Here is a 15,000-nt window from a genome sequence, read left to right as displayed (position 1 = left end):
TTCTCGTTATTTCCCAGACTCTGAGGGTCAAAGGTCACGGCGCTGTAACATCCGACTCTTTGAATCCTGAAGGATCCTCTGAAGACGCCTTCAGGTATCAGTCAGGAAGTCTGTAAATCACCTCATAATCTATATAACCGCTCGCTGCTCCACAGAAGTCAGGATTTACCACCTGGTGATAAATCCTCATCACAGAACTTGAAGAATCCGTCTCGCTAAAATCCAAAAATCCGACAGCGCCGACGGCTCGGCAGAATCCGTCCTTCAAAATAAAAGAAGTCCATCCTTGATGTCCAGATCGCCCCGTGATGAACTTTATGAACAGTGTCATCAGAAAACAGCACATCGTCTGCATATCGAGACACTCGGCTGGATGCAGATGTTTGAGGAAGCAGATGTGTAAGGAAGCAGATTTTTAGGGAAGCAGATGTTTAAGGAAGCAGATGTTTAAGGAAGCAGATGTTTAGGGAAGCAGATGTTTAAAGAAGCAGATCTTTAAGGAAGCAGATGTTTAGGGAAGCAGATGTTTGAGGAAGCAGATGTTTAAGGAAGCAGATGTTTAGGGAAGCAGATGTTTGAGGAAGCAGATGTTTAAGGAAGCAGATGTTTAGGGAAGCAGATGTTTAAGGAAGCAGATGTTTAGGGAAGCAGATGTTTAGGGAAGCAGATGTTTGAGGACGCAGATGTTTACCGAAGCAGATGTTTAAGGAAGCAGATGTTTAGGGAAGCAGATGTTTGAGGAAGCAGATGTTTAAGGAAGCAGATGTTTAGGGAAGCAGATGTTTGAGGAAGCAGATGTTTAGGGAAGCAGATGTTTAAGGAAGCAGATGTTTAGGGAAGCAGATGTTTGAGGACGCAGATGTTTAAGGAAGCAGATGTTTAGGAAGCAGATGTTTAGGGAAGCAGATGTTTGAGGACGCAGATGTTTAAGGAAGCAGATGTTTAGGAAGCAGATGTTTAGGGAAGCAGATGTTTTAGGAAGCAGATGTTTAAGGAAGCAGATGTTTTAGGAAGCAGATGTTTAGGAAGCAGATGTTTAGGGAAGCAGATGTTTAAGGAAGCAGATGTTTAGGGAAGCAGATGTTTAGGAAGCAGATGTTGAAGGAAGCAGATGTTTAGGGAAGCAGATGTTTAGGAAGCAGATGTTTAGGAAGCAGATGTTAAAGGAAGTCTATTCCTGAGAGTAAAAGAAACAAATAAGATCAACATTTTGCTGTGATAATATATGACTTAACAATCCGAATGTTAAATCCTTATTGTGGGATAGAAAGTCGATATTCTGAGATGCAAAGTCATAATTAATAGATTGAAAGTCGAAAGTACGAGAAATGAAGTAATAATTATTTCATAGAAAGTCAAAATTATGAAATGCAAAGTCAAAATTATGAGATTCAAAGTAAAGATTATGGGATATAAAGTATTACTTATAATATATAAAGTAATAACTATGAGATACAAAGTACAAATTATTTGATACAAATTCAAAATAATGAGATACAAAGTCATAATTATGAGATAAAGTCGAAATTATGGGATACAAAGTCATAATTTAGAATTACTGGATCCAAAGTGATAATTATGTGATCCAAAGTGATAATTATGGGATACAAAGTCGAAATTCAGATCTTATTTTTTTCTTTTACTCATAACGGGCTCTCGTAGGTTTTCGTTCGTCTGCGAAAAACAAACAAAAAAGGGACGGTTTGAAAGCTAAAAACTAAATGTCCTCGTCTCTGTTGTCTCTTTGTTGTCGACGTCCTCCAACCTCCAGGTGTTTGTGCTTCATGAAACTCATCAGAGTTCATTTGGTCAAAGTCCTAATGTCCAGGCGGTTGTGATCGTGGCTTTCGGTTTTATTAGGACCCCCGACTCTCTGACTTCCTCGCCCATCGGCATCCTGGGAGTCGCTGTCGGGTTTTTCACGATCGCTAAATAACTATTTATAATAATCAGAGCTGAGTCAAACCCTTACTTTCTGCCATTTAACCTCATACAACAAGTGTTTTTTTAGTGTTATTATTTCCTATAATTTAAGTAACTACAAGGAGGACGAGTTATACAATTGTCTCAATGTAATGTGAATTATTATTTGTGTAAAATAAGTGCTTTTTAGTGTTATCACTTCCCGTAATTTAAGTTTCAACTAGGACTAGTTATACAATAGTCTCAATGTAATGTGAATTTATTGTTGGTCTCTTCACGTCACACAAAGTGAAAACCTTAAAAAACTTTACAGTTGGCACAGAAGACCAACGAGGGACCGGAACATGTTTAATCACCGGTCCGGTCCGGTTCAGGGCGTCAAAGATGTAGATTCTGAGTCTGTCGATCTCACTGAAATGTCTGATTATTGACCGATTGAGTCTCACGTGAGAACCTTCCGTGGGCCTTGATCACGTCTTCGCTTTCCGTTTTTTAAGCGCGGTTCAGATCCCAAACTTGAAGTATTTTTCAAGGTATTACAAGTGTTGTTCTTATTGCAGCTGGAGTTTTTGATACCTAAAAAAAGAAGAAGAAGCTTTTTATGTTCAAGCCGAAGCCGTTTTGATGCGGTGGCGAGTTAATGAGTCCTCAGAGGGATGTGATCAAAGGACACCGGGTCCATGTTGTGTTAATTACATCTCTGCTCAGTGATCGACGTGCAGCTGGCTGCTGGGTAATCGGCCTCTTCGCGTCAGCTGGTTTAATGCGAGAAGGTCCCATTTAAACGGTTCTGGGTCTCCGGTTAGTCAGGAAATGGGATAAAAGCCAAGAGGCTCCGACTTGAGGCGTCACGGTAACGGAAAGGTCGCAACCCAACGCGTATCGTACTCCTAGCCTTCAGTGGGTCGTGGAAGAGGTTCCTTTAAAATTCTAATTATGTCCTCATGTGTTGGTTATTTTATAGTTTACACAAAACTGCCTGAAACCAAAGTTGTTGTTTTTTAAGTAAATAAGCGACCGTAGATCATTTGAGCCAATTAAAAATAGAAATCAGACCGTGTTTGCGCGCCTAATTTATTGGAAACTAAACGTTAAGAAAAAAGGGTTTGGGAGTGTGTATCGGCATTTCACAGTATTTATCTTTTTGGTGTATAACCACTGAACTATTTGAAACGTCAAAGCTCGATAAGTTGCTGCACGGATGTCACCCAGGAGACCTCTGTTCTTGTCGCTGGAATGAAACCACGTCAACTGGGATGTATTGTCTCTCACTTTGGTGCCGGTTACACAACAACAACCTGTTTTATGTAACACACGTACGTATAGCAAACCTTTTCCATCAGAAAACCTAATAACGAAATAATACCTTGAAGACTTTTTGCAATGCGTGAGAAGTCCAAACAGGACTCTCGAGGGTCACCTGGAGGGTCCTAGTTTGGGCGTTGACCTTGAGGTATGAATGTGGTTTCCATCTCGGGGGAATAGTAATTCTGGAGTTTTGAAGTTTTGAGGTGAGTTGCTAGCTGACAATTACTGCATCAGTGACTGCTAGCTAGCTAGCAGCGTTGGAGAAATCAACAATACATCTAAAAATGAAGAGTTTGTAAACATTTTCTTTTCCTTTAAAAGAAAAAAGAAAAGTCGAGAAACCAGCTGAAAAACCAGTCAAGTCCATCTCAATCTTCTTCATTCACTTGTTTCTTTTCGACTGCATCCGTGAGCTAGCAGTTAGCACGTTAGCATCACGTTAGTCGGCCGCTCCGGCGTTAGCCGAGGGCAGAGCTCAGAGGTTTGCGAAGCCACTGGAAGAACTGCCGCCGGTGGATGTGGTGCCAGCGCACATTGCCCTCCACGATCTCCAGCGCCCGCGGCCACGCAGGCCCCGCCCCCACGCCGCTAGCCTTGATGAAGTCCTTCAACTGAGGAGGAGAAAGGGCGGGAAAAAGAAGAGAGGAGGGACAGAAAAGAAAATGATAGAAAAGTTAATGGAATCGGTGAAAAGAAAGAGAAACATTGAAGGACCCAACAATGTGGTCATACGGATGATTTAAGGACCATCCAAACTATAGGACTTCTTTTGAAGCCGAGAGTTTGATATTTTGTCTGCCGCCATCTTGTTTTTGGGCCTCCGCCATCCCTCTTGAGAGGGTGAAGCTAAGTAGCATTTTGCTACTTTTATACAATTGGACTTCTTTTTGAGTCGCCCCCTGCAGGCTATTTGAAAGAATGCAACTTTAAGACAGTTCTGCGTTTCAGCTTTTCAGGCCCAGAGGTTTGAGTTAAAATGTTAAATGGCGTCACGTTGTTTACGCTCGAGGCTCAAACTTCTGCCACAAAGTCAGATGCACACATTTGTCACAACTTTGGCATATCAGCTGAATAATGGAGCGTAAATAACACAAATTAACTTACATTAACTTTAACTACGATTCCCAATGTGCATTTTGGCAAGAAACATCCGTCCACACAGAATAACCTGAAGGTTTAATCAATTTACCTTTAAAATTCTGCTTAAATTACAAAAATATGGCTTATCAGATGGAGTATTGAGACCAGATTTCTCCTACGCTAATAATTAAGTAAAATTAAATACAACTGCTGGCCTTCAAATAATGTTAATGTTAAAAACAAAATGTTTGTTCTTTTGAAGCTGAACTTTTGAAAAGCAGGTTGGTAATTAATAAAAAGGGGAAGGTTCGTTTTAAAGGTTCATAACGAGACGTGTGAAAGGAGGTGGGAGTCAAAGTGACGCTTTTAAAAGGAGGTAATTAAATGTGAATTTTTAAGGATAAACTTCTTTTGTCCAAACTTTGACCTGTTGGAAGTTAGAGGAACGAACGTGTTTTTTTAAAGTTTAACGGATTCACCGGAGAGCAGTAGAAAATCCTTCCCTTCAACTCCTCTTCCTCTTCTTCATCCTACACTTTCCTGCTCTTTCACTTACACCCAAACGTTACATTTAGCTCCAAGGACGGATTTATTTCCTTTTCTTGAAACACAGGGGCTCGTTATTATTTCCCATTTCAGGCAGTTCTCTTTTGCCGTGAAGAGGATCTTTGATGTATCCGAGGGTTTCTTCCTCTCAGAGGCCTCACGCTGAGTACGCTTGTTGTTACCATGCCGACGGGAGTGGTGGAGAGATCTCAAACAAAAGGTTTTTTTATCAGGATAAAATAAAACCAAGAGACACCCACGACCCTTCATGTGTGACGCTGTGCATCAGTCACTCCTCTGGAGCTTCTGGAGGGCCTTATCCTTCTGGAAAGGCATTCTGGGAGTTTTCATTAAAGACAGTATACTCAAAGACAAGTGGAGCGGGTTATAAACGTGTGGTGTGTCTCTTCCAATTGTGACTAAATGTCTTTTAACTGTTTCATAATTCCCTATTCTATAAAATTATGTCTTTACAAAACTTTAAAATACAGAGATCTCTTTAAAATGACTAAATCACACATTAATACATGCATGATTAAAAAGTAATAAATGTTTCAGAGAGCGGGGAGAGTGTATTTTTTTGAAGTTTTACATTTGTTTTTGGAGAAAAACACATAACCTTTATATACATTTGATTTATTTTTAGTTTGTATGGATCAAGGTTATTATTAATGCTGCTATAAATTTACTTTTATCATCATTATTATTGTAATATTTTAATTAGTCATTTCTTTGAATTTTCTTTATTAATGTTTCGACATTATTGATCTATAAATATTATGGAATTACTATTATTGTACCTTTTAGGGGTGGGAGGGTGCAAGGACAAGGCTTCTGAGGCATATTTGTGATTCTGGACTAAACAAATAAAATGTCATTTCATTTAAATTGAATAGAAACATCGAAGAGATTAATCATGAGATTTGGGGTTTCAGCTCCAACTTATATTGCCGATCTCTTTTCTTGTTGCTTTTTAATAAATCCAATGAAGGAATCAGTTTTCTCTTTTTGTCACTAAAGAGGTTCGGATTACAATCTTCCCTGAATGCTCCGCCTTTATCTTTTAATTGTATCAGTGCGGGTCGGTCCGGTGGGTCAGAACCGGACCGTGTACCTGTAGACCAGAGAGTGTGTTCACCTCATTGAGTTCCTTCTCCGTGTTCAGGAACTCCGTGACTCCCCCGATCAGCTTGGAGTTCATGAACAAGGCTTCACCGTAGCTGAAGGGGTTAAACACCGAGGGTTACAAGACTTCAGCAGTACTACGTGGAAAAATACCACGGGACAAGTACGACATAGACAAGTACCTTGTGGACGAGTAACACGTGAACAAGTACCATATGGACAAGTACCAGATAGACAAGTAACACGTGGACAAGTAACACGTGAACAAGTACCATGTAGACAAGTACTACATAGACAAGTAACACGTGGACAAGTACCATATGGACAAGTACTACATAGACAAGTAACACGTGGACAAGTACCATATGGACAAGTACTACATAGACAAGTAACACGTGGACAAGTACCACATAGACAAGTAACACGTGGACGAGTAACACGTGAACAAGTACCAAATGGACAAGTACCAGATAGACAAGTAACACGTGGACAAGTACCATGTAGACAAGTACTACATAGACAAGTAACACGTGAACAAGTACCATGTAGACAAGTACTACATAGACAAGTAACACATGGACAAGTACCATATGCACAAGTACTACATAGACAAGTACCTTGTGGACAAGTAACATGTGGACAAGTACCATATGGACAAGTACTACATAGACAAGTACCTTGTGGACAAGTAACACATGGACAAGTACCATATGGACAAGTAACACGTGGACAAGTACCACATAGACAAGTAACACGTGGACAAGTACCACATAGACAAGTAACACGTGGACAAGTACCATATGGACAAGTACTACATAGACAAGTACCTTGTGGACAAGTAACACGTGGACAAGTACCATATGGACAAGTAACACGTGGACAAGTACCACATAGACAAGTAACACGTGGACAAGTACCACATAGACAAGTAACACGTGGACAAGTACTACATAGACAAGTAACACGTGGACAAGTACCATATGGACAAGTAACACGTGGACAAGTACTACATAGACAAGTAACACGTGGACAAGTACCACATAGACAAGTAACACGTGGACAAGTACTACATAGACAAGTAACACGTGGACAAGTACCATATGGACAAGTAACACGTGGACAAGTACCACATAGACAAGTAACACGTGGACAAGTACCACATAGACAAGTAACACGTGGACAAGTACTACATAGACAAGTAACACGTGGACAAGTACCATATGGACAAGTAACACGTGGACAAGTACTACATAGACAAGTAACACGTGGACAAGTACCACATAGACAAGTAACACGTGGACAAGTACCATATGGACAAGTAACACGTGGACAAGTACTACATAGACAAGTAACACGTGGACAAGTACCACATAGACAAGTAACACGTGGACAAGTACTACATAGACAAGTAACACGTGGACAAGTAACACATGGATAAGTACCATATGGACAAGTACCAGGCTGACAAGTACCACGGGACAAGTACTACATAGACAAGTAGCTCGTGGACAAGTACCACAGGTATAAGTACCGTGTGAACAAGTACAACATGGACAAGTACCACGGGACAAGTACTACATAGAGAAGTACCTTGTGGACGAGTAACACGTGAACAACTACGACAGGTACAAGTACCTAGTGGACAAGTACCTCGTGGACGAGTACTCGGACTGACTGACTCACCGTGCGTTGAGGATGTTCCACTTTTCCCTGAAGTACTTCCAGGCGAGGTTTCGACCCTGCGGGTTTCTACCCACATGGATGATGACGTCGATCACGTCCTGTTCGGGGACCAGGTCAGAGGTCAGGGACAGGTTCAGTAACCTGGGAGACAAAGAGACAGCAGCTCAGTAACCTGTCAATCACCTTGTAGCCCCGCCCCTAAAGCGTCCCCTGCTTCATGGTCTGTTTGACTCAAAATGACCGTATGTACTTCTATACAACCGTAGGAGTCGCCCCCTGGTGGTCAGGAGAGAGAATGCAGCTTAAACACATGAAGCATAGACTTCTATACAACCGGAGGAGTCGCCCCCTGGTGGTCAGGAGAGAGAATGCAGCTTAAACACATGAAGCATAGACTTCTATACAACGGGAGGAGTCACCCCCTGGTGGTCAGGAGAGAGAATGCAGCTTAAACACATGAAGCATAGACTTCTATACAACCAGAGGAGTCGCCCCCTGGTGGTCAGGAGAGAGAATGCAGCTTTAACACTGCACGGTACATCGCTCATTTTCAGGTTTTAAACAGCACTCACACTCAGTTTAAATACAATCTAAAATGTAAACAACAACATACGTGTAATTTAAAGCAAATTAGATGTTTAATAGTTTCTGTTTTGTTGTCTGTGGCCTCAGAAGAGTGAACACACAACGTGAGAGTCAGAACACAAAGTTCCACAATAAAAACGATGTTCAATCATCCAATACTTCTTTTACTTTATGTTCCCATTTCTTTGAAGTGATGTGTGTGTGTGTGTGCGTGTGTCTGTGTGTGTTAGTTTTTTCTTAAACCACCAAATCAATTTTCTCTCTCTCTTCCCACAATCCCTCTATGTTGAAACCATATCCTGTGTGACCAATCAGTGTATTTTTCTCTGTGTTTCGTGTGTGTGTGTGTGTGTGTAAGTGAGAGAGAGTGTCTGATAGCTGATATCTGAACATCCAGTACCTCTCTGATTGCAGAACAGTTTACTGTGGCTGCCAAATCAATACCTGACACACACAGTCACGCACACGCGCACACACACACACGTAAAACACACACACATTGTCTCACGCACAGTTTTGAGTGTGTGAGATCCATCGTCGCTATTTTTCTCAACGATAGATAGCAGCAGTTAGCTCCAGATAAAATACTGCTGTTGACAAGCTTCAACACGCACACACACAAGGCCGCACACACACACACAAGGCCACACACACACACACAAGGCCACACACACACGCACACACACACACGCACAAGCACACAAGGCCACACACACACACACACAAGGCCACACACACACACACACAAGGCCACACACACACGCACACAGACACACACACACGCACAAGCACACAAGGCCACACACACACACACACAAGGCCACACACACACACACACACACACGCACACACACACACACAAACAAGGCCGCACACACACACACAAGGCCACACACACACACACAAGGCCACACACACACACACAAGGCCACACACACACACACACACACCACACACACACACACACACACACACGCACAAGCACACAAGGCCACACACGCACACAAACGGCCACACACACACGGCCACACACGCACACACACACGGCCACACACACACACAATCTTTTCCTGAACCCAACTAATTATTTGTTTCCTCTGAAGATGGAAGTTTATTTTGAAAAGACGGGAACTGGAGACGCATTGGAAGGAAAACACAGGCGACCTTCCTGGAGGCGAGCCGTTGGTTGAACCCGTCCACGGCGGCGGCGTGGCGTCCGTACCTGTTGAGGAGGAAGATGTTGTCGGAGCAGGTCAGAGCCTCCAGCAGGATCCTCTTCTCTGACACGGCGTTGGTGGAGTGGAACTTCATCCAGATGAACTCCCAGACGTCCTCGTCCATCAGACTGACCCCGGTGCAGTAGACGATGTCTCTGATGTTGGGAGGAATCCTACGAGAGACACACACGTTGGATGTGTTGACACAAGTTGGATGTGTTGATACATGTTGGATGTGTTGACACATGTTGGATGTGTTGACACACGTTGGATGTGTTGACACAAGTTGGATGTGTTGATACATGTTGACACATGTTGGATGTGTTGACACAAGTTGGATGTGTTGACACATGTTGGATGTGTTGATACATGTTGGATGTGTTGGATGTGTTGACACATGTTGGATGTGTTGATACATGTTGGATGTGTTGATACACGTTGGATGTGTTGATACGAGTTGGATGTGTTGACACATGTTGGGTGTGTTGGATGTGTTGATACATGTTGGATGTGTTGACACATGTTGGATGTGTTGGCTGTGTTGACACATGTTGGATGTGTTGGATGTGTTGATACATGTTGGGTGTGTTGGATGTGTTGATACATGTTGGATGTGTTGATACATGTTGGATGTGTTGATACATGTTGGATGTGTTGACCCATGTTGGATGTGTTGGTTGTGTTGACACATGTTGGATGTGTTGACACATGTTGGATGTGTTGGATGTGTTGACACATGTTGGATGTGTTGACACATGTTGGATGTGTTGATACATGTTGGATGTGTTGACACATGTTGGATGTGTTGATACATGTTGGATGTGTTGACACATGTTGGATGTGTTGGATGTGTTGACACATGTTGGATGTGTTGATACATGTTGGATGTGTTGACACATGTTGGATGTGTTGACACATGTTGGATGTGTTGATACATGTTGGATGTGTTGGATGTGTTGATACATGTTGGATGTGTTGATACATGTTGGATGTGTTGGATGTGTTGACACATGTTGGATGTGCTGACACATGTTGGATGTGTTGATACACGTTGGATGTGTTGACACATGTTGGATGTGTTGACACATGTTGGATGTGTTGATACACGTTGGATGTGTTGACACATGTTGGATGTGTTGATACACATTGGATGTGTTAACACATGTTGGATGTGTTGATACATGTTGGATGTGTTGATACATGTTGGATGTGTTGGATGTGTTGACACATGTTGGATGTGTTGATACATGTTGGATGTGTTGGATGTGTTGATACATGTTGGATGTGTTGATACATGTTGGATGTGTTGATACATGTTGGATGTGTTGGATGTGTTGACACATGTTGGATGTGCTGACACATGTTGGATGTGTTGATACACGTTGGATGTGTTGACACATGTTGGATGTGTTGACACATGTTGGATGTGTTGATACACGTTGGATGTGTTGACACATGTTGGATGTGTTGATACATGTTGGATGTGTTGACACATGTTGGATGTGTTGATACATGTTGGATGTGTTGGATGTGTTGATATGTGTTGGATGTGTTGATACATGTTGGATGTGTTGACACATGTTGGATGTGTTGATACACATTGGATGTGTTGACACATGTTGGATGTGTTGATACACATTGGATGTGTTGACACATGTTGGATGTGTTGATACATGTTGGATGTGTTGACACATGTTGGATGTGTTGATACATGTTGGATGTGTTGGATGTGTTGATACATGTTGGATGTGTTGATACATGTTGGATGTGTTGACACATGTTGGATGTGTTGATACATGTTGGATGTGCTGGATGTGTTGACACGCTTCACGTTGGATGAAAAGCTTCAAAAAGCTCCGATCGACCATAGAACTTGAGTAACTACAAGTAAGTGTTCTGTTGTTCATTTTTTTGTACACCAAACACACACACACACACACACACACACACACACACACACACACACACACACACACACACACACACACACACACACACACACACACACACACACACTGTGCCCAGCTGGTTACGGCCTGAATCATCAGAACAGCACAAAGGAGCGTCTGCTCTGTGTGACCTGACGTGTGTTTGACCTGAATTGTCAATAAACCAAAACGAAAAACGTTGATCACAATACAGTGAGCTCAGCTGGCAGAACACACACACATTATGCATGTGTGTGTGTGTATGTGTGCGCGTGTGTGTGTGTGTGTGTGTGTATGTGTGTGTGTGTGTGTGGTTTCTGAGTGAGTGCAGAGCGACTGATGCAGGGACAATTACATCATTCACCGACCTGGGAAATCATTTTAGAGACGCTCCACTTAAAAGCAAGCTTCAACAAACACTCACACACACACACACACACACTCACACACACCTACCCACACACACACTCACACACAATAGGATGTTCTTCTCCGACGACATCTGACAAACATCTCCAGTGTGTGTGTGTGTTGATGAATACGAATGTGTTTCCTGTAGATTATTTTTCATTCGGCTGTCACAGTTCCTCTGCGGTCACTATTTTATCACTTCCACTGCCGCCCCGGTTATTTCTCATAAAAAAGCAGTAATAATGTTTTGCGGACCATAGAAACGAGGAGCAGAACCTCCAGGTGACTCTGATCCCATCACTAACACACTGTGTGTGTGTGTGTGTGTGTGTCTGATCCCATCACTAACGCACTGTGTGTGTGTGTGTGTGTGTCTGATCCCATCACTAATGCACTGTGTGTGTGTGTGTGTGTTTTAACCGTCTGTGGGGATGTGCCCCCCCCCCCACTCGCTCTCCTTCTGATCGTGAACATCTGTCCGTCCGTCTCTGCGACTAAATGTCAATCTGAATTTTTCTAAATCGCCTTTGCAGAAGTGATAAAACATTTAAAGACGGCCGCGAGAGACGACTGCTGCGCTGTTTCCGTGACAACGCGGCGTATTGCCGCGCAGCAGCTGAAGTGCTTACACTTCAAATGTGACCTTTATCCCAGAAGCAGCTGTCCTCCTGCGGCGGAGGAGGAGGAGGAGGAGGAGGAGGAAGAGGAGGAGGTACTGCAAGTAGCTGACAAGACTCCCACGAGAAATTAAATGCACAGAGACGAGTGTTCCGCCCACGCGGCGCTCTGCGCTGCTGGTGGAGCCGCCGGCGGCAAATCAACGGCATCACAGAAAAACCAGCTAACGAGCTACTAACACACGAGTTAGCTAAGTAGATTGTTAATTACTTTCTACGCTAACTAGATTTTTAATTAGCAAGTTAGCTAACTACATTGTTAATTAGTTAGTTAACTAGAGTGTGAATTAGTTAGTTAGCTATCTAGATTGTTAATTAGATATTAAGGTAACAAGCTAGTTAGCTAAATATATTGTGAATTAGTTAGCTAACTAGATTGTTAATTAGTTACTTAGCTAACTACATTGTTCATAAGTTCGTCAGGTTAAGATCTAGTTAGCTAACTATATTTTTAATTAGTTCGTTAACAAGCTAGTTAGCTTACTAGATTGTTAATTAGTTAGTTAACTATATGGTTAATTAGCTAGGTCGCTGACTATATTGTTAATAGTTAGTTGGCTAGATCTTTTATTTGTTAGTGAGCTAGATTGAGTTAATTAGCTAACCATCTCGATGTCGTGTTAAAGCGCGTTGAGTGGTCAGAAGACTCTAAAGTCTCGTTCGTCGTTCAGGTCCATTTACCATTTGGCGAGTTAGCCAGCCGTCCGTATCCGGAGAGCTCCACAACATTTCACAACAAAACAGGGAAACACAGTTTGATTCCCGCTCCTCCTTCTCTTCTCAGGACTGCCGCCTGGTTCTGTCAGCGCAGCGTGGGCGGGTCCAGGTGGAGAGAACACCGGCGTGGAAACACAGAGCACGGGGCCGGCAGCAGCGGGGGGCTAACGGTTAGCCCCGGCTACACTCATCCATGAGCGGCTGCTTGCAGCGGCACTCGCGTGGACATGAAAACAGATTCTTGTTTCCGCACTGAACCGAGTCGCCGGTTCATTTACAGCACGCCCCCAGCGGGGCGCGATCAACAATCCAGAGGCGGCGCCGCAGTGATGACTCTCATTGTCCGGACAGGAAGTCGGCAGCGCCCCGTGGAGCTGCAGGCGTTGAGTTTGTTACCTTCGCATTGAAAATGCAGAAGGTTATGTTTTGATCGCCGTGTATTTATTTATTTATTTATTTGTATGCGTGTTATTCGCATAACTAAAAAAGTATTACACCGAATCGCATGAACTTTGGTGGGATGATTGGTTATTATCCGGGGACCATTTGATTAGATTTTGGGATCAATCGGGTCAAAGGTCAAGGTCTTGGATAGGTCAAAATCTTCTTTTTACCATAGCACGCTCAATTTATATCCAATTGGCATGAAACTAATGCCAAAATGTTCATAATTCAATGCCCAATCTTGTGATATGCGAAGGTATGCGCTCTACCGAGTGCCCATTCTAGTTTAGTTTATTTTGATCAGCAAAATATACAAAAATCTAAATTCAACAAAAGAAGAAAGTGGCGGACCGAAAGGGTCGAGGCTGAAGCTGTCGAGCTTATAAGTGCCCTAACCTATAATTTCACGGAAAAACTTATTTCAGAGAACCATATGCATCCCCGTGTGACGCGGGTCTTTTGGGTCGGATCCGTCGGTTCTGCGGCTGCAGAGACACACGACTCGCGTAATGCGGCTTTTTTCCGATTTGCTAAACCAGCTCCGAGAGGAAACACACAAACATGCGGATTTAAAAAGCCGCAGAATGGAGCGTGGAATATTCACAAAAAGGGGCCGAGCGGTTAAAAAAATGGAGCGTTTCCAAATTGCTTCTTAAACTCTTTAAAAAAGGACACGCGTGTGTCGTAGTGAGGAGGAAGAAGAAGCTTTTCAAACAACAACAAATAAAAAATAACGCCGCCATATGGCCGCCATGCGCCAGCCGCTCGCACCGTAAACAACAACAACTTAACTTTGACATCAAGAGGAGTCAAACATCACAGTTGGTGGAACGGGAACTTTAAAAAAGAAGCCGCGGGCCATGTTGTCGTTGTTCACGCAGAACGTGTTTCTGACATTAACTTCTCCTTCCCTGAGAATCCACGCGTGAAATCTGTTTATTTGAACATGTTGTTCTTATCGGGCGCTCCCCGCCACGACGACATCTGCTTCAGTTCAATTGCAGTTTGAAAATCTCATTTTGCAGATCGGAGGAGGAGAAGAAGAAGAAGAAGAAGAAGAAGTTAGAGCCATGTTTCCTCTTTGACCTCTACAGGTTAATTGATGACCCGGGCCCTCAGTGGCCCCTCGGTGGGCCCTCAGTGGGCCCTCAGTGGGGCCTCAGTGGCCCCTCGGTGGCCCCTCAGTGGCCCCTCAGTGGGCCCTCGGTGGCCCCTTAGTGGAGCCTCATTAGATTCTGAGGACCCGGCCCACATGGTTCTGGTCTGGTGAATATTCCTCCGTCATTGAGAGTTATTTTAATAAAATAATTGATTTTAATTAGAAAATTAACATTTGTAAATGCCAGGCATGTTTTA

The 15,000-nt window shown here is 43.0% G+C and overlaps 1 protein-coding gene across 1 annotated transcript in view; it reads right to left on the bottom strand.

The window, feature by feature from the left end:
* The window catches only part of LOC130200309 (thyrotropin-releasing hormone-degrading ectoenzyme-like), a 121,626-nt gene that overhangs the window by 601 nt on the left and 106,025 nt on the right, over positions 1-15,000 (bottom strand). The window contains exons 17-20 of the mRNA XM_056424478.1: positions 9,473-9,640; positions 7,666-7,806; positions 5,996-6,077; positions 1-3,842 (exon numbers count right to left, since the gene is read on the bottom strand). The exon at positions 1-3,842 is cut by the window's left edge and continues 601 nt beyond it. Coding sequence (XP_056280453.1) covers positions 3,690-3,842; positions 5,996-6,077; positions 7,666-7,806; positions 9,473-9,640 — 544 coding nt within the window. The 3' untranslated portion in view covers positions 1-3,689. The remainder of the gene's footprint in view (positions 3,843-5,995; positions 6,078-7,665; positions 7,807-9,472; positions 9,641-15,000) is intronic.

Source organism: Pseudoliparis swirei, chromosome 10 (genome assembly GCF_029220125.1).
Source record: "Pseudoliparis swirei isolate HS2019 ecotype Mariana Trench chromosome 10, NWPU_hadal_v1, whole genome shotgun sequence".
NCBI lineage: Eukaryota > Metazoa > Chordata > Actinopteri > Perciformes > Liparidae > Pseudoliparis > Pseudoliparis swirei.
This window is presented reverse-complemented; position numbering and strand designations above follow the sequence as displayed.